The sequence below is a fragment of the Siniperca chuatsi genome, linkage group LG15 (genome assembly GCF_020085105.1).
Source record: "Siniperca chuatsi isolate FFG_IHB_CAS linkage group LG15, ASM2008510v1, whole genome shotgun sequence".
In the NCBI taxonomy this organism is placed as follows: domain Eukaryota; kingdom Metazoa; phylum Chordata; class Actinopteri; order Centrarchiformes; family Sinipercidae; genus Siniperca; species Siniperca chuatsi.
Window position 1 is genome coordinate 26,519,883 of NC_058056.1, and position 20,061 is coordinate 26,539,943.

A 20,061-nucleotide genomic window follows, 5' to 3' on the forward strand; every position below is an offset into this window, starting at 1 on the left:
TAAACTTTTGACCAATAAATTGATGATAGTTTCAAAGCAGACATTTATTTATTTAAATGTCATGAATAACAACCAAAGTTTTTATTACACAGCAACTCAGGAAGTATCGGTTTGGTATTTTGCAGGTTGACATTCAGATATGTAGCTTAAAATTGTTTGGGGAAAAATATGTTTCTTTAGACATCTAGACTACATATATATTAATTTTCAACTACATTTCTTCAAAAAATAGTAATTTAAAATTATAGTATTAATGGAACAAGAAAGGCAGAAGAAACCAAAAAACCCCCACTGGAAAATAAGTAAACTGATTCTGCAAAAGAAATGGATAACAATAACACAATTAAAACAAAAAACTATTAAAAAATATGGAAAAGTTCAAACATTAACTAAAACTTCAATGTGTAGTTAGAACCTGCTTCACATTGAAACAACAGACCTCATTTAGCCGTTTTAACTCACTGGAGCTATCTAGACATCTCTCAACCTGTAAATCCGGGGAGTGACCTGGTCCCCTGGTGGGCGGAGCTTACCTGGCAGGTGAGGAGTTGCTGCTCCAAGCTGTCCTGCATGCTCGATGAACCAGCAGCTACCAGGCTCCTCTGGGCTTTCTGCAGCCACAGCTCCAGCTGGCCGACCCTCTCCAGGCAGACATGGAGGACACCTTCACTGGGGCGGGGCCCAGGCAGGGACCCGGCCGGCAGAGGCTCCTCTGGGGCCTGGGACACAAACAGAACACACCCGGCTGAACCTCTCTGCTCCAGGGTCGCAGGTAGAGAGGGGAAAGGGGGAGGGAGGGAGGGGGAGAGCTGAACTGGGTCCTGAGCAAACTGTAGCTTTAAGTTGAATCTACCTGAACAGGTTGTAGCTCTAATATTGATCTAATCAAATAATTCTGACCTGTAATTCTATTTCTCACACTACCACTTCCAGTCTCTTTCCCCTGCCTGGTTATCTCTCTTTCCCTCGCTCTCAGTCTCTCCCCTCTTTCTTTCCCTCTCTGGTCCATTCACCAGTGGCAGAAACCACTTCCTGGAGCGGTGGCAGTGCTCCAGTGACAGCGACTCTTTATCATAGGAGGAGCGAGAGAGACTGACAGAGCGACACAGAGAAAGAAAAGAGGCCTCAGGCTACAGGGGTGGAGCTGAGACAGAGGGCCGGGTTATCTGAGTAAGCACTAAACACAGAGCACAAATACTTCCTCCTCAAACTGTTAATGCAGTTTGTAGCTGTCAATCATCTGATCTTTTATTCTATCAGAACTTCATCTCGAGGCTTTGGTGTTCTTTTCTTTTATTCTCCTCTACTTTTTTTGAGGCCTGCTTCCTTTTTAGAGTGAATTATGAGCATTTTGCAAATTAACAATGCATCAGATGACTGGTTTTCTTTCATGACTGAGCTCTGTGCATACAGTTGCCAAGAAACTACTGAGGATTTGATGCAGCTTTAACAGGAAGTGAACACCAAGAGTCAACAAACCTGCTTTGAATGTCATTAATCACTTGACTCAACCTTTCACCAGGCTTTGATGTCACATAAGTCTAATGTGAATATACAGAGCTTCTCTTTTAGACTTTTATAAGTCTATACTGCACATACTGAGTAAAAATCTTTAGTAACTCGTACCTTAAAATTACTTTAGTTGTTCCTTCGAATGAATTATTTGTGCCTTTGAAATACTAAATCATACTCTGAAAATAATTTGGCCCCTCTTTTCCGTGTTATGGAGGGCAGCAAAACAACATCAATAAACTTATATGTCGTCCATAGTAAGTGTGTGAGAGGGACAAGGACAATTAGAATGAGAGCTGTTGTACGCTTTAATCTTTGTCTATGTATCATGCATATGTATGTGTATGTGCATATGTATGTATAGTTGTATTTGTATATGTGTATTTTATGCTATATGTGAAGCACTTTGTAACTGTGTTTTAAAAAGTGCTATATAAATAAAATTATTATTAGTAGTAGTAATTAATTAATTTTACGGAACAATTATAGTTATAGAACAACAGTTAATCAAGGGCGCAAATTGTGACTGAATTTAGGCAACAAAATAAGTATTTTAAAAGCACAAATTAGGTTACAAATCACCAATTTCAAGAAAAAAAACTTCAAAAAATGTGCTCTTCCTGATACTTCCTGGCCTCTGTATGAATAGAAATTCACAAATGTAAATGCAATATGTAATAAAAATGCATCAAAGGAAAATGCAAGTGAAACAAATACAGCATTTACCAGGGTTGAGTGTGAGTAAACTCAAAAACGGTGAAACCTGCATATCAAACTGCAAGGTTGTATTATTATCAATCAACCAGTAAACCAACAAGTAGATGGTTATCTTGTAATTGAACAGCAGTTTTGTCAACTCAGTCCATGAGTGAGTATGTGCAACCAGGCCCCAACTCTGCATCCACTCCTGCACGGTTAGAGGGTTAAGAGGAGGATGGTGCTTTTGTTTGTGTATCATGCTGGAACCAGGGAGGTGAGTGTGATTTTTATTTATTTATTGCTTACCAGGGCAGCTGCAGGACGCAGGCCCTCAGTGTCGTTGCAATGCTGCAGACTGAATGTGCAGGTGGAGGAGGCTGGAGGCTCTGAGGCCTCTGCTTGTTCTGCTGATGCTACACTCAGTTCAGAGGATGCGTATGCATGTATAGTGGCTATGGTTGCTGCTGTTTCTACATGACTTCTACATTTTACCAGAACTTCTCCAGATGTTGGCAAAACTGAGCTTTGAGACGTCTCCACTGACCACATACGGCTGTCCACCTCACTGCTTTCTGATCTTACAGCTCTAAAATCTTTGATTTCCTCACTAGGTGTACATGAGTCCTTTGTGAGTGTGTTTTGGGAAGGTGTGACTGGGTCCTTGGCCTGTGTGCAGTCTGCAGGTGTGTGTGTGCTCTGTGTATATACTGTGTATGTCTTCAGCCCCTCGGGGTCATCCCCCCTCCATGCAAGCCCCCTCTGTCCCTTCATGAGCTCCTGACACAGAGAAAGAGAGACGGAGGAGTGGATCACTGTTGTGGGTTTATTTGTATTTGTCCTCTTATTTGGATATGTAGACAGAATGGAAAGACAAAAGTGGAACAAGGTACAAGTACAGCACATGCCATGGTGTAAGACATCTCAGTCCTGCTGCTTCCAGGTGAAAACCTTGTATCTCCAAAAACGGCAGCTTCTTGGGTGTTGTTTGAAATTGAAAAATTTAAATTGATGAATTGCTGAAATTGTAAATGAGCCTGTAACATAATTCTTTGATTATTTGAATACAATCCTTCTAATTAAGTAATACTAAACTAAAACAAAATTTGGAGTTACATGGTTTTTACCTGCCAACAGTAATGTGTTAATCAGTAATCATGTCAAACCAGTGCATTTTCATGGCCAACAGTCATTTTAGAAAATGTAATTTTCTGAAGTACAAAAGCTGCATTGTAGAGAGTGAAAGTAAATATGTTGATATAACAAAGTGGGAATCTTTCTCCACACTCCCCCATGCTGCCAGGCATTGACTGAGCAAAAAGTAATAATTACTCTGTTAATCAATCGACTCTGTAAACAACAATTAATTATAATGTTTAGCTTATGGAAATACAAATAGCAGGTGCATATAAGCAAGCAAACAAGAGTTTATTTTAACAGATATGCTCTGCATTTGCTGGCAAATGAGCTCAGAGAGTAAAAGAAAGGTCAACAACCAAAAAGTTTAACTATTTTAAATCACCATTCCCTATATGATACATTATAAAACATGGTTCACAAAATATGTCTATTAGTACACTTTGTTTCTGCCTTTTATAAAAACATATTAACCCATCAGAATTAAGGTCCATGCAAAAGCTTATTACAGACTGTTAAAAACCGTCCACCCCACATGCTAAATACTATCAGTTTGCTTTCAGGTTTTGGTAAAACAGTAAGCATCACCCTGCCAACCACTTCTCACATAGTTGTAAATAATGTGCTGTGTCATCTTTTAACACATCTCAGTGTTGACCACTTGTCAATAAATAGGCAGAATTGCTCTGAAGATGGGCGAGCTCAGTAGTCCTTGGTGTAAACATACAAACTTGAAAAAAAGACATCTTTGGGACACATCTGATTTGATTTAATTACTCAGTCCTATCCTCTATTTTATTTGTCATAATGCAGTAAGAAACACTGATAAAGAATTTAAATTTCAAATGTAAACAAAATGTCCATAGTTCTTAACTGCTGGAAGCCACTATCTGGAATTCTCTGCCATGTAAATGCACTGAGGATTGAAAGTGAGACATTTCTAGAAGAACATGGAGGTCTAGACTTGTTGCTAGAATGTTTCAGGTGCTCTAGACTTAGTTCTAGGAAAATTAGTGTTCTAGGTTTAGTTCTAGAAAAAAATAAGAGTTCTGAGTTTGGTTTTTAGAAAAAACAGTTCGAAAGCAGGTTCCAGGTCTTGTTCTACAAGATTCTAGAGGAATCCTTGAAATTAAGGTTGGATGTTAGAGGAAACTGGAAGTTCTACGGTTGGATCTAGAAGAAGTTGGGGGATCCAGGATCCAGGAAACAGATTCTAGAAGAAATTGGTGTTCTAGGTTTGGTTCTAGAAGACACGAGGAGTTCTGAGGTTTGGTTGTAGAAAAAAGCATTGGTTCTAGAAGAGCTCTTCAGCTGGCTCTACAAGACATATGGAGTTCCAGGGCTTGTTCTAGGCGATTCTGTGGTAAAAATGCTCAACTTCTAGAGAAAGTCAAGGGCTTTGGTTTGGTTCTAGAAAAAGTTAGGACTTTCAAGGTTTGATTCTAGAGAAAGTCATTTGAGAAGTACTGAGCTCTAGACCTGTGTCTAAGAAAAGTGGGAATTATAGACTTAGATCTCTAGAAAAAGCTCTGCATTTGTTTGTTCTAGAAGAACAGGGAGTTTCAAGGTTTCCTCAAAGATTCTAGAGGAAGCTTTGAAATCTAGTCTTGACTCTAGAGGACTTCTAAGGTTGGATCTAGAAGAAGTTGGGAGATCTATGATAGATTGTAAACATTAGTGTTCTAGGCTTGTTTCTAGAAGGAATGACAGATCTGACTTTGATTCAAGAACACAGTGGGAATTCTAGGGTAGGTTCTAGAAGAGTTTGGGGGCTCTAGGATTGGTTTCAGAATATATGGGAGTTCTTGGACTGGCTCTAGAGAAAAAAAGTCTAAGGCTGATTCAAGAAGAGCTCTAGAAGAAGCTGGAAGTTCAATGCTTAGATCAAGAAATAGTGAGAAGTTCTAGATCTAGGAGACTACACATTTCTGCTGGGACCCAGAGTCGGATTTGGAGACTTTTACGGTGGAGGCTGTGTTTACCATGCTCTCAGGCAGCGACTGAGTTTTGACTGTGGCCAGGGGTTTTGATAAAGCTTCAGATGAACTTGCTTCTGTGGTGTCAGTGAGGCCCTCAACATCCTGAAGAAACATGAGCAGGGTTAGAAGATCAGTCAGGTCAGTCAGTTAAATACATTGATCGTTTAGTCTACAGGGTTACTACAAGATAAGGAATCACACAGTTACTGATACACTCTGTTATGGAATTATATTACATACTGTTATTGACATCTTTTTGTTATGTTATCTTGTATAACCTATTGTAAAACAAATTCAGTGGCTCTTACTGGCAGTTTTCAATAGTTATTCACTCTTATTAAAGGATTTGCCAAGAATATGAAAATTGACAATATAAGAAATAAGAAACAAAGGTCCACCAAAACCTATAATTGGGATTAATTAAAAGATAAGGCTGGTGATATCGTATAATTTTGTTATTGCCAACAAATCCCATAAAAAGACTAAAACCAACAATGCAAATTTTCTGACTTTCCTGCCCGTTTGTTCCTAATGAAGACGTACATCTTTAAAAATGGGTCAGAGATATATACTTTAATTTTTTAAAAAGCCAAAATAATTTCCTAAAACACCTGGGCACTGTAGCTTTTAGCGAACAAACAGGAATAAATAGTGCAGTTGTTGGGACTATTTTCAGATGAGGATTTGGTTTGCTACCAAGTATTCACAGCAACAGGACAGTGTACGTGGATTGAATGAAAATAAACTACAGTGTGGTGTTATGGTACTGAATACAACAGTATGGCTCATTGATGTGTTTTTAATTATTTTTGGGCAATTTGAACAATGGAGCTGTATGGAACATGATTTGTTAGAAGGATCAATTCATTGTTGGTTTTGGTCTTTTGACTGGATTTGACAACACTTATACTTGTTAAAAAAAGATGAGAATTTCAATAGGAGCCAATGATGATGTTTGACAGTGTTGAGAGTTGAGTTACCTGTTGATCTTCTCCAGTCCGTTCAGTGCTTTGTCCAGCAGTAGCTTTAGTCTCTTCTGGGACAACAACCACAGATTCCTAACACCAACAATGACAAATATTAAAACAGTCCATATAAACAACCAAACCAAAACGTTAAATGGCTGAAAGAGAGAACACTTTCTGTGGTGCTGTCACACAAATTACAAACACTGTTCAATAGTGCTCTCTAGAGGAAGAACAAAATCCAGAAACAGATGTGCTGGAAACTGCAGTGATCGAACAGATGTATTAAGGATCAGGAAAGGGTTTGTAGAAGCAGCAAGCAGCTGATATGATAAGTAGGGAGATGGTAGTAGAGGTGAGGAACTCATTGCCAGCAGTGATGTGGAGAGCAGAGTGACCCAGGTCAATAAAGGTCAGTTCTTAGTCATATAGTTATTAGAAATTATTTAATTGGAACTAGATTGTTGGGATTTAAGACACTGGGATCAATCAGTCATGTGGTCTCAGGTGTATTATCAATCTGAAATAATGAATAAACTTTCAGATATTTTTCTATAATTTGTTCTAAAACTTGTTATGGCGTCGAGTGTGGTAAATACCTCCCACCTACATTGTAAGTAGCTGACCTTGGGTCACAAAGAACTCTGAGGGGAAAAAAAGGTGACCAAAAGGATTGTAGGACAGAGAAAGAAAATGGATGAAAGGTTTTTCCACAGCAACTCTCGGTCCTCTTTACCTCTGGAGAAGTGCCCAGGAAAGTATCCCAGAACCACCATAAAACACCTCCTCCACCTTCTTCCACTCTCTGCTCCTCACTCCCTTTTTTCTCTCTGGCTTCTTCAGCCTGGAGCACGCCTTCATGCTCCCACTGCTGACACGGAAACACGCTCATGTGCAGAGTCACACGGGGGAAGTCAAAAGTACATCTGGGACACTGAGCTGCAAGCTGGCCACTGTTGCTGCTAATTAACTGTCATTGTTTACTTTTGCACTAAAAGCAGCTAAAATGTATGTTTTCTAACCTCTGAAAGAGAGGGCATGTTTGTTTGTTTGATAATTACCAGCATATCTCAAAAACATGTAAACTAATTTCAATGCAATTTGGTGAAAAGTTGGGAAGCAGGAAAAATATGCTTTTTTAAATGCAGATCAAAGAAAAAATATATGAAAAATATTGCACTGCAGAATAAATGAATACAACTGAATGTTTTCACCATTTTGTCATGAACTACTGCTTTGTTTCAATGAATAAAAATCAACACATGTATCTCATGCACTCCCTGAGAGTGTTATAGTTTATTTAGGGAGACTTAGCTATGATGCCTCTAGTAAATCAATATTAAAACGCAAGACACCATGTTTTTTATGGCAGAAACGTTACATCAAATCAAAATATTCTAAGAATTCAGCTGTAAAATATTTGGTACTTTTAGAAACTTTTGGGATTTCCACTACAATTTCACCAAAAAAGTTCTGTGGGTTTACACAAAGATTGTCCATGCCACATGATGGATGTGAAAATGTCTTCCTGCTAATGAGTGCACGGCAAACCACAAATTTTAGCTCGATGTCCCACTATCTGCACTTTTAACAGTATATACTTAACGCATACTCATAATAATTTCCAAATGAAAAAGAAATAGTAGTATTAAGCATGCAGGGAAAACACACAACATTCGCAATATGTTAAATAACTGTTAAAAACACATGGAAGCATGGGTAAGCAGGCATGTTAGTGCCAATCACTCTACACTTTCTTCTAATATACCATAAAAGAGGCACCTTTCGATACCACATGGGTTGAGTATTTGATATTCAAAACAGGTTTTATTATCCTGTGAAGTTAATTTCATGTCAATGAGATACAGTAACAGTGAGAAGAAACACGCTTTGGTGGCACACCACTAAAGATCGTACGCATGTAAAGATACAGTGTTCATTAGTCTGGTTGTTTCTTTCAGCGTTCAAAACCAGAGGGTTGGCTCTCTGGCTTCCTTACCTGAGTGCTGTCAGGTGTCCAGGACTGTCTCTGTTCAGATGAGGACCGCTCCACAGTCAGCAGCGAAGCTCCAGATCTCTTCAGTACGTCTGCTTCAACATGGGCAATTCTGATTTGGCCCTGCTCCGTGACTTCCTTCTGAGAGACAGCACAAAGTACAGTTTTTGTTAAAGTGATTATTTCTTGTTTTCTAAAAATTATGAATGTGGGGCTGCACATAATCAGAATCAGAATCAGAAATTTTATTGATCCCCGAGGGGAAACTCTTTTGTTACAGCTGCTCACTATCAGGTCAATCTGGGCAATATAGAATTTTAAGTCACTTAACCAGTGTACTTTAACTACTGTCGCAGTCATTGTAAAACACTTGGGACAAGACTAACAACTTAAAAAGTTCAATTAATTCAAAGATAAAGCTGTGAACCAAACTCACCTCAGCCTCCACTGAAGTGGATTTTAGGAGTTGAGGCTGAGAGGTCGTCTGCTGGGCCGACAGAGCTTTGGCTTGGATCGGAGTTAGAGGCTGCTGGATGAACAGAGCAGGGACCTTCTAAAAAAAGAGTAAAGCAGAAGGTTCAGTGAAGGGCACTTCTAATGTAAGTACCTGACTGACTGACTGACTGACTGACGGACTGGTTGATTGACTAACCTTCTCCAGTTCCAGCAGCAGAGTCTGGAGCTGGTCCACTACAGTAAAGACAGTCAGAGTCTCTTCAGCCTTCTCTGGAAGACAAAGGCCTGGTTTACACTTCTGGATCTCCGCTACAGTCCTCCTCATGGACTGGATCCTCTGCTCAACAACCTGTACACATAAGAAGGGCATTCAGAAAAACAGATATTCTTTTGTATTTCTGGCAGACAAAGTGGAGCAGCTCAGAAACGTTTTGTGTTAAAGCAAACTTCCACCATTTAGAATTTGTAGTTTGAGCCATACAAGCATGCACTCTGACTCTGGACTTGATAATCACCTGATCATTTTCACTCATGAGTTTTGTCCTTTCTTAATCAGACAATCACACCATGTTGATATAAAATTAAAACCACCGAGTGTGTGTCACCTTGAGGCTTTCTTCTCTGGGGCTGGGGAAAGTCTCTGGAGACGATAATGATGTCTTGATGTCAGCCACATCTTTCTCCATCCGCCTGACTTCACTCTCAATGGCTTCCACCTCCTAGACAGCAAGAGATCAATCAATATATTTGACCATTTACAAAACAGAAATGTACATGAGCAGAGAGATAAGCTAAAAGAAATATGATAAATAATATCTGTTGAAGAGTTCAAAGATCTAAGACTCACGGCAGCAGCGTGCTCCAGTTGAGACAGAGGAGCAGTGAAGCTGTCTTGAACGTTGGCCACTTGGCGGTCGGCTTCATCCAGCTGTTCCTGGAGAGTTGTGACGTTGCAAACCTGTGACATTTCCTTCAGGACTGAGCTGAAGCCCTGCAGAGTGGTTCGGATCTGTGCCGAGTCATCCAGCACCGTCTGCAGCACAAGACAGAGAGCAATTTTTGTTGACAAATGTGTTCAGGATCATGATCAGTAAAGATCCATCAAGAAGTGTTTGATTTTTTCAACCAATGCAAATCTTAAAACATATTTTTCTTAATTTACATTTACCACATGCTCCTGCAGAATGTGATAAATAATACATTTAAGTGTTTGTACAATTGAATAGCTCGTTATAGTAAAGTGCTGTATAAAGACAGGGTAGTGTAGAAAGGACAGGCCACAGTTCAGTGTACCAACCTGCAGAGAGTGAACATGGCTGCTCAGACATTTAGCGGTGGTGTAGGTGCAGGGGGCAGCGAGCCACGACTGAGCTTCAGCCATCCAGCTTTTAGAGCTGTTGATCATCTCCTGATGCTCCTGAAGCCACGTCTGGATCTGATCAGAAGCACAAACAATATTTACTTTAAAACCTTAATTAAGAAACCAACTGTGTGAACCCTGTTGCTTAGCTACCAACCATTACAAGCTCTGACACACACTTAAAAGGCTCCTTGAATTAAGTACATTATCAAAATCTGGATGGCAGAAGCAAGACGGCATCATAGAGACACAATCCGAGATAGCACCTTCCAAAGGCGTCAGAAATTACAAATCACAGCACATAAATTACACAACAAAGTGGTATTTACTGTACATGTGGGGAAATAGAACTTTTTGTGGTCAGAAGCTGCTGAGTTGCAATGCTTGTGAGGAGGGCATAATGAGCGTTTCCTAATGACACTGTTAAATGGTCTGCTAACAAGTGTTGACGGACAAATATGAGTGACACATAACATCAGATGTTTGCCAGTGATAGCTGAAAACAAATAGTATAAACATTAATTAAATAAATTGTTCTGGGCTGCGTGATTAAAAAATTATAACAGCAACAAAGACAACTTGTCATTACACACAAATTGTTGTTTGACACCAAACAGCTTGTAATTATGACTCAGAAATCAGACAGGTAACATTAAACACTGGCAGTTTCAGATGTGAAAAAGAGGACTGAAGGGAAATGAAGTCTTTCTGACCTTGCTGATGAGGGTGGTCCTCTGCTCCGCCTGTTTGGCCAGGTGGGAGTGGAGCTGCTGGACCTCCACAAGTCTCTCAGTGAGGGTCAGCACCTCCTCTGGCTTCTCCAAGTCCTGCATGTCCACCTCCAGCGCCGCCACACACGAGTGCCACACGTCCAACTCATCCCACACACGCTGAGCACAGGCACACAATCACATGTAAATATTTTTTGAAGCTTTATTGATTTATTCATGACATTGTACTCCGGGTGGACATTATAACAGAAACATATGAAATATGACTTTAAAATGACAAAAATCACAATTAACAAATCACCTTTAAAGCTTTTAAACAACATTTAATTTCACTAGTTTTATGTGTAAGTTTAAATACAGTCCACACAAGCCAAAAAAAAACCAAACAGTGATCAATCACAAATCTACAAAATGACTCAATCTTGAACCCAGACAAACTGCGTTGGGAGAGGATTATGGTATTCATGGTACTATGAATGAATGAACAGAATTTAAGTCTATTTCTAAAGAATCAGGTGCACTCTGTGGTGAAAGGTTAGCTTTATTTGATATTCCTAGCCCCAGATACAATACAAAACATACTGAAATCTTAAGGGGCCTCATAAAAATATCAGGACTAAGTCAGACTCTTTCCATGGCCTTCCAAATGACTCAATGCAAAAATAACTTTAACTTTATAGGAAGTTGATTTCTTCATCATCCATCCCTCAAAGAAACAGATGCTTTGGAGCTTGGAGAAAAGTTTGCTATCCAGCTGTTCTGAAAGCAAAGTTTGGCTCTACAACTTATCATCTACCTTACTATCTACCATTATTGGTCATCTGATTCTCTTATCTGTAAGAAGACAGTGGTAATAATCCAGCCAGGTCACCTCCATGTCACTACCCACCTTCAGAGTGATCTTTGCTTGAGTCACAGTGGGGCTTCTCTGTTCAAGCCTTTTCTGAACTGACCCGAAGCCAGCCTGGATCTCAGACAGCTTTGCCCCCAGCCTGTACACGGGACCACTCCTCTCCACCGCCTCTCCCACCTAATGGATGAATCAAGCACAAACAGTTACAGTGGGAAACACGTTTTTGTGTTATGTGTTAAAACATCAACCTTAATTTTTCTTCCTGTCTACACTATTAAAAATACAAGATTTTGATAATGGTTAGTTTATTGTGTTTATGAACAATGTCAGAGACGTCAACTGTAGAGATGTCTGTATGTAATTATCTTTAATTTCAGGTTGAATTTTTAAGGATTTTCTATCCCAGGCTATTCCCATCGTAATTATTTTTTTCTTCCTTAGGCATTTCTGAGCCATACACAGATGTAATCCTATTAGATCACTGGTTCAAGCAACCAAAAGTATTATTGGAAATTTTGCAGAAATTTGCAATTCAAATGTGTAACACCCCTCCCTTTATTGCAGTAACAAGATTCTTTAACTCTTCCCCAAAGTTCCTCTGTGACTCACTGTGTTGTGTTCACTGCTCAAACCAAATTTTCCCTAAGGACCAATTCGTTCTTCAGCTTTATATCAGCTATGTTAAAATCAAAGTCCTGTGTACCTTTACTTCTACTTGCTGCAGTGACTGTTTGACCTCCTTTAGCTGGCCTTCGATCTCGACTGGGACCAGAGTGTACATGTCTGAGTACTTCATCCTCAGGCTCTCCATGATGCGCTGGAGCAAAGCCTTCTGGGTACACAGCTGGCTGTGAACCTCCTAAAACCAGAGAGAGAAGAATTGTGTAAAATCACAGGACACAGAAAACCAAATGAAAAAGGGAGGATGATGAAGTCCATGTTGGAAAAAGAAAGAAACATGAAGTCTCATAAAGCTTTGTGTTCTGTAGCAATAATCAAAAATCTCAATATTTACTTTGTGAGATTTTCTTTGTGACATTTCATTGCAAAATGCCACAAATCAGCTTTGCAAGGACCACTGAAAAAATGCCTCCTTCAAAAAACACTTGTAAGCAGAGTGTTAACAACAAACATTTTTGGCAGGAAGGTGTCATTTTTATGTATTTTTTTAGTCAAAGAGTGGAAACCTTGCAGTATTTTGGAGTAAAAGAACACAGACATCGATCTTATCTACATCTCTCACCGACCAAACTGCTCGTAAGCTGTCAGTGTTTTGTTTAACAGTCAGCTCTCTCTCTCTCTCCTGTGCTGCTTTCATAAAACAGAGCCTACCTCTTCAAAGTCCTTCAATTCCAATAGTTAAAGTGAACTCTTTTCACCTCAACGGGATTCTACTTTACAGTAACAACCACATTAAATAAGAAAATCAGTTAAAATGTGAGAGATAATACAGAGGAGACTACCTGGGTTTGAATACGTCCGATGATCTGCTGAAGAAGGAGGTGCATCTTGTTATCACTATGGGAAACTGAGCATGTGTGTGTGTGTGTGTGCGTGTGTGTGGGTGGGTGTAATTCATAGGAAGGGAGGAAGAGAGGGTCTGGGGAGACAGTTTCTTTGCATGCGAGAGTGAGACATGGTGAGTGCAAGGTGCATGTGTGTGTATTCTTGTGTGTCTATCTTTGTGAGGACAAATTTGCATTTTAGAAGATGGAGAACATTTTTGGAAAATGAGGACATTTTAGGGAAAATATGGCATGTCAAGTAAGTCTTTACATTTTTGAAAAGTGAGGACAATTTAGAACATTTAGACATTTTAGAAAAGAGACGACATATTTGGAAATCTGTAAATTTTAGGAAAGTGAGGATGTTTTAGGAAGGTGAGGACATTTTTGTAAACTGTGAACATTTTGTCTAGTCCTCACTTCTTGAAAGGGCTATTTGAGGGTTAAGGTTACAGTTAGGTTTACATTGAGGTTAGGGCCTATGGAATGTATTATATCAATGAGTGTCCTCATAAGTACGGAAGAAGAAATGTGTGTGTGTGTGTGTGTGTGTGTGTGTGTGTGTCCATGGAATGACTTGGATACAGTCGCCACCTGGAAGATCCACTTACAGCACAGAACAAAAGGTGTCTGGTACAAGAGGAGGGGTGAGGGTGGGAGTAATGGGGGGAGATGTGGGGGGATGGAGGGGGTGTTCAGGTCTTTCATCAATACAGACCCTCTGCAAGGGGAAGGGAAATGTGTGTGTCTGTGTGTGTGTGTGTGTGTGTGTGTGTGTGTGTGTGTGTGTGAGTGAGGAGAGAAAGCTGGAGTGGATAAGGAGATGTTGGCCTCTGCTCAGGTTTCGGGACAAAGGGCAGAGTGATTCTGCGGGTTGGTGGGTTCATAGAAGTGAACACCAAACACCAACTGCCTCTGGGCCAGAGGCCAAGCCAACGGTTAGACTCAGACGTTTCATATTCACTGGACACGTGCACCACACAGTCAACAGCCTCTTTCTCTCTGCATTTATTCATAACTTTTAAAAGCTTTAGATCTGCAGATCTGAGGAGCCTTGTGAATTAATAAAATAATGAAATTTATGTATATGCCTTTTTCAATGTAGACACTGAGACCAAAACCTATGCAAAACGTGTCATTAGTATTTGTAAGCTAGCTACCAGCTGAGCTTCATGAGAAATATTAACACACTAATTGCATTGAGACTGAGACTACCCACTGTATGCAATGTTACACTGTATTAGACTGTCATAATGTATATAATGCATCATTTTCAGTGTGTAGTTGTTGAGATGTCTTTGGGCTGCAGATATCTAGCTGAGTGTTAAGACAAGTGTGTTTCATGCGCTGTTTATAAAAATAGCAATGAGCTATGTTGGTTACAGAGTACAAATGCATCATTGTGTTTTCAGTTCAAACGATGAAACTGTTCTGTCTCATTAGAGACTCATTATTTACACTCCACTGGCTGGAGGGAAAGACACACTCGAACTCTGAGCACACTGTAATGTGCTGTTTGGATAAGAGGTTCCTAAACTGGGAACTGGAGACACCCAGGGGTCCTCTCCATCTTCTCCATCTAAAACGTAGATGGAGAACTTGTTTCCATACAGCCAAGGTAGTAAGGTCACCATTCTATCACAGCCAGACAGCAGCCTGCTACACAACCCAAGTAGTAGCACAGACAGGTCACTTTATGCTTAGTTACAAAGTTACAGGGACAGGAATCACAAAACCCAATAAGTGTGCCCAATGAAATCTGACAAATACTACTAACAAGCTACTGGTGAGACCATACAACATTTGTTTTTCAGGTCATGGGTCACATAAAGCCTTACCAAAACGAAGCAAAATGTTTATTGTATATGGAAAAGATGGTAGAATTTGAACATCCTGTTGCAATGTGTTAGTATTAGTTAGTACTGTAGCATAAAATTAATGAAGTTCTGTGTTTCCTTGTGAAGTGATTCTCAGAGAACAACAACAGTGAACAACAGGCAGAATTGAGTCGTATTGAATGTATGAACACGCCCCCCCCAAATGGAAACAAAAGCATCTCAAAGGATACTTACTGTTCAACCAGAAATAATCTGCATACAGCTGCAACATATTTTCAAAATAAACTGCTGGCGTGATGTAACCCTGATGAACACAAGTTTAGAGGAATGTCCCACCTGAAGCTCCTGTGTGCTGCTGCTCTGCTCCATCTCAGACAGAAGACCATCTGCAGCCTCCAGCCAAACCCGGACGCCCTGCAGCTCCTCCCGAACCTTTTCTCTCTCCTCCAGCTCCATCCTGGTTGCCTCCAAACCCTCCCTGCTCCTCTGCTTCACACTGTGAAGACACACAAACACATACGTCCAACAATTTAAACAAAAATTTTACAACTTTATAGCCTCTTACCTTAAATCCATGAAAGTGAGAGTTTGCATTGAGAACAACATCCACCATTAAAATCAAAGCACAGAGCTTCATGGCAGTTAAAGTACTGTCAGTGTAAATTTATTTAAATACTGTACAACCTCGGAGGCACTGCAGTCTACGTCCGACCCACTTTCCCCTGATTGCTTATCCAGGCGTAGCAGGGCTTATGGGTAATTGAGTTTTTGGGTCAACAGCCTAATACTTGCCATGGAAATAAAAAAATCCTCTTAATTTAGATTTTACAAGAACTGAAATCATTATTAATGGGGTTACTTTATACATTAACAACAACAGAGTACGACAAGAAAAATATCAAGTATCAAATTTCACACAAATGTCTTCAAACAAGCTGATTTTTATCTTTGTCTGGGACTTTTGCAGATGGTGGTTCAATGAAAATCAGAAATCAAGAAAAATATATTTTGAGGAAAAATCACACTGAAGTGTTGGTCACTCTGTTATTAGTGTTTCTAAATTTTACACATCTGCAGAGCGACTGTTGTTTACTTGAGATTTAAAGGCAGGTGATGCAGGAAATTTACACATGATGATGCAAATTATCCTCTATATAAAGGTGACGTGAACAGTCAAAGAATTTCAAACTGGGCTGTCATAGATTTTTACCGGAAGTCTTTAGCCACAGTCACGTAAATAATCATAAACCATCTTACCTGTCGTATCGACCCTGCATCGCCTGTAGCTGCTGACAGAGCGGAGTGGGAGGAGCCTGCTCCAGGTGAGCGGGGACACCCAGCAGCCTGGCAGTGCGCAGTTCCAGTGCGGACAAGGCTCGGTGTTCACAGTCTAGGCTGTCCTGGTACTGTTCCCAGGACTGCAGCAGGTCCTGAAGCTCCTCAGTGGAGGCCTTCACCCGGGAGCTATTAGGAAGCTCCGCCTCCACCTGCTCCAAGACAGCAGAGGCCTTCTCCACCTGAGATAAGGACCACACACAGTCTTAATAATACTTGATAGTAATAGTAATATGAGCAAACAAACTAATTTAAAATAAATACGTGGTGGCATATGCAAGATAAAATTCTTCATTGAAATGTTCTTTTAGTTTGATTTAAAGGTCCAGTGTATAGGATTTAGTGGCATCTAGCAGTGAACTTGCAGTTTGCAACCATCTGAATACCGCTCACATCGCCCTCCCCTTTGAAGCGTGTAAGAGAAACCATGGTGGCTGCGAAACTCGTGAAAAACGTGAACGTGGAACATGGAAGGGGACCTGCTCCCTATGTAGATAAAAATGGCTTATTCTAAGGTAATGAAAACAAAACGATTCTTATTTTCAGGTGATTATACACTAATGAAATCATACCTATAAATATTATATTCCATTTCTTCCAATAGCTCCTCGTAAATGATATACACTGGACCTTTTAGTGGGGACTTCAAATTGTGTGGCAAAGGCAAGGCTAAGAAGTAATTTAATGTAGTTGTTTAATCTAGAAAGCATTTTTATGCATTTTTTTCTTAAAACAACACACTGCTCTTACTGAATATTCATTAAATCAATCGCTGCTAAAAAAAAATATTTTTCATCCCAGATATTTTTCTTGTACTGTAGTTTTACTTACACTGGTGGTGATTTCGCTCCATTCTGCGATCCTCTGTTTACCACGAGTTGTCAGCTCTTGTGTGCAGCGACGTAGTCTTGATACCCATTTCCAGACAGCAGTCACGGTGGCCTCCCTGCCTCCACGACAACTCTGCTCTGGGCACCACTCCTTCAGCTCCTTCAGACGCCTCTGCAGGGACTCCACCTCCTCAGACAGAGCCTGCACAACAGAGAGGCATGGCAATCAAATTAAGTTTTTTATATTAAATGAAGATTAAGTGGTAAGGAGCAACAGTGATCAATCTACTTTCCTAAGAGGTTAAACATTGAAAAAGAGAAAGAAATCAACAGTTGCAAGCAGAAAACTTCTATGAAAAAAGCTGAAAACCATTATCTAGGTCTATTTTTCTTGAATGCTTTACTGTTCTCTCTTTCTGACATTACATTTACTTTAAAAAAAACTTTAAAAAGTTGTGAAAAATACAGATCCCTGGAGCAGTGAACCTGAGGATAAATTTCATACATACTCTGAGCTTGGCTTGCTGGTCAGTGCAGTCAGAGAGACAGGTGACCTTTTGACAGATGAACTGTGAAAGGCTGTTCTCTGCGCTCTTCACACTCTGGATGATTTCATCTTGGCACTTGGTGTATTTCCTGTGATGTTCTGCACACCTGAGGGACAGAATTTTTTTTTTTGTATAGCAAAACAATGCACATGGGATGGGTGGTCTGTGCTGCTGGATTGCTGTTTGGAACCAAAGCAATTAATAGCAGGACATCCAATAATTTGCATATACAGGTACACACTGGCATCTATAAGACTTTTATAAGAAGTTGAGAAATCAGACTTTCATCTATGAGCCTATTACCTGCTGAGACACTCCAGTCGCACATGACCCTTTGCCTGGAGAGTGGACATCCTCACCAGGAGCTGGCTCAGAATATTCTCCTGGAGCTGCTCCACCTTCAGGGGAGACAAGTAAGGATGCAGGGAAACCTGGCTCTGGAGCTGCTCCACATGGGTCTGGAACTGTTGCTGCAGTGAGGCCAAAGCCTGCTGGATCTCTTCCAGCCTTTCAGAGCAGAGTCCAGCAGAGCCCTGCGGCGGCATCAGAGAGACCTCGATGTCCCTCAGGAATTGTACTGCTTGTCTAACAGCACATGTGTAGCTTCTCAAAGACTCCCTGGCCTGAGAGATGTTCTCCTAAAATATAATAAACACAATTTCTTAACAATACACTCTAACCACATTAGGGCTACAACATTCCAGTCTTGGTTTTCAGTCCATTCAGTTTTTGACCATATTATCCATGTCCATTATAATTTGTCACAGCTGTTTTTTTTAACACAGTGTAAGTACAGTATGATTCAAAATTGAAGCAGGAAGTAGTTCTGCAAAATGTAAGACAACAGATAGTTTGTACAGATTAGTTTGTTAGGCCTGATTGTGCCCTACTAAACCTGTTATAGCAGTGCTGACACATCCCTAGCTTTCAGCAATTAAGTTGGTTAATACATGTTTATTGGCATGACATTTGACATGTTGCCAAACCACAATTATGGAATGAATTAAGGAATGAGATTAACAAAAATATGATTAACAATATTAATTAATAGAACAATCACTACTGATGGCCAATGATAGTCAAAACTACTTTTCCTAAGATTAGAGATTTTTTGTCCAGGAAACTCTTTTACATTATTTCTGCAGTAAGATCTTTGTCAAGGCCTGAATGTGGTCTGGCTTGGATTCTGACTTGGTGTCAAACGCTTTGAACCTGATCTTAAAACAAATTTAAGTGGACCTGGACTTGGAAATGCCTGGGATTTGACCAAAAAACACAAGTTATGCCCAGGACACTATTTTAGTATTTGAAAATAACACAATTAATTTGTTTTAACCTGCAGGGTATAGAATGGGTGGGTTTCACTTTATCATGACAATTAAAATGTAAGATACTTTCAAATGCTTCTCTATGATTGTCTAGACTTATCGAAAAGTCATTGTCATACCCAAAAAAGCATTTGAAAATCAGAAAAAAAACCCAAAACAATAAAAAACAAACAATGCAACTTGCCATTTGTGAGTCACATTCACTGAGGACCGCATTCTTCAAATTCATCAGATTTTGGGATTGACTTCCTTGTCTGGTTTCCTTCCTTTTCTCTAGAGCCTCCAATGCTCTCATTCTTGACTCTACAGTCTTTTTCAAAGACATGATTCTCTGGTATTTGTTGTTAATTACTGTTTCATTTGGCTCCAACATGGGGAGTTTCTGGAGCTCCTGCTGGGTCTTCCAAAGGAAAGTCTGAGCGTTTGCTTTCTCTGAGTCGAGATCCAATTCCTTCAGCAGGTTCCACTCAATGATGCTGAGGTTATTGTAGAGCGTCATCTCCAAGGTGTCAAGGCTCTCCTCTTTTTGTTTCAGTCTCTGTCGCTCTGCATTCAGCTGTGACGGGTAAAGGTCAGCAGAGATCATCTGGAGTTTGCAGTCAGCCTCCTCAGACAGATACTTTATCAGAGGAAATTGGACTAGTAGGGTCTGACAGACTTTGTACTTCTCCTCCAGCTCTCTGCTGTCTTCTCTGGTCTGACGGACTTGCTCCTGAACATTATCCGTGAGGTCCTCCACACACTGCCTCATGTTCAGGTACCTCTCATGATCTCTGGCTTTCATTTCCAAGGTGACCATTTTGCTGTGAAGTTCAGAAATGACTGAGTGCAGTTCCCTTGTCTTTTCCTGGGGAATCCATGGTTGCAGAAGGTCAACCTGGGACTTGTGCTCCAAAATCATGTGTTTGAAAGGCTCCAGAGCTTGCAGGGAGTCTCTTGTGATGGGATACCTGTGTCTACTCAGATCTACTAACATCTGCCTCAGGCTTTTT

The 20,061-nt window shown here is 40.2% G+C and overlaps 1 protein-coding gene across 1 annotated transcript in view; it reads right to left on the reverse strand.

Annotated features, from left to right (window-relative positions):
* syne2b (spectrin repeat containing, nuclear envelope 2b) overlaps positions 1-20,061 on the reverse strand; it is a 164,953-nt gene that overhangs the window by 72,868 nt on the left and 72,024 nt on the right. The window contains 20 exon segments of the mRNA XM_044167586.1: positions 534-719; positions 2,518-2,988; positions 5,259-5,426; positions 6,305-6,382; positions 7,026-7,160; positions 8,289-8,426; positions 8,722-8,838; positions 8,938-9,090; positions 9,347-9,460; positions 9,589-9,774; positions 10,039-10,176; positions 10,815-10,991; positions 11,722-11,862; positions 12,389-12,544; positions 15,365-15,524; positions 16,286-16,545; positions 17,195-17,395; positions 17,703-17,847; positions 18,045-18,379; positions 19,254-20,059. Of these exon segments, the coding sequence (XP_044023521.1) occupies positions 534-719; positions 2,518-2,988; positions 5,259-5,426; positions 6,305-6,382; positions 7,026-7,160; positions 8,289-8,426; positions 8,722-8,838; positions 8,938-9,090; positions 9,347-9,460; positions 9,589-9,774; positions 10,039-10,176; positions 10,815-10,991; positions 11,722-11,862; positions 12,389-12,544; positions 15,365-15,524; positions 16,286-16,545; positions 17,195-17,395; positions 17,703-17,847; positions 18,045-18,379; positions 19,254-20,059 (4,265 nt within the window).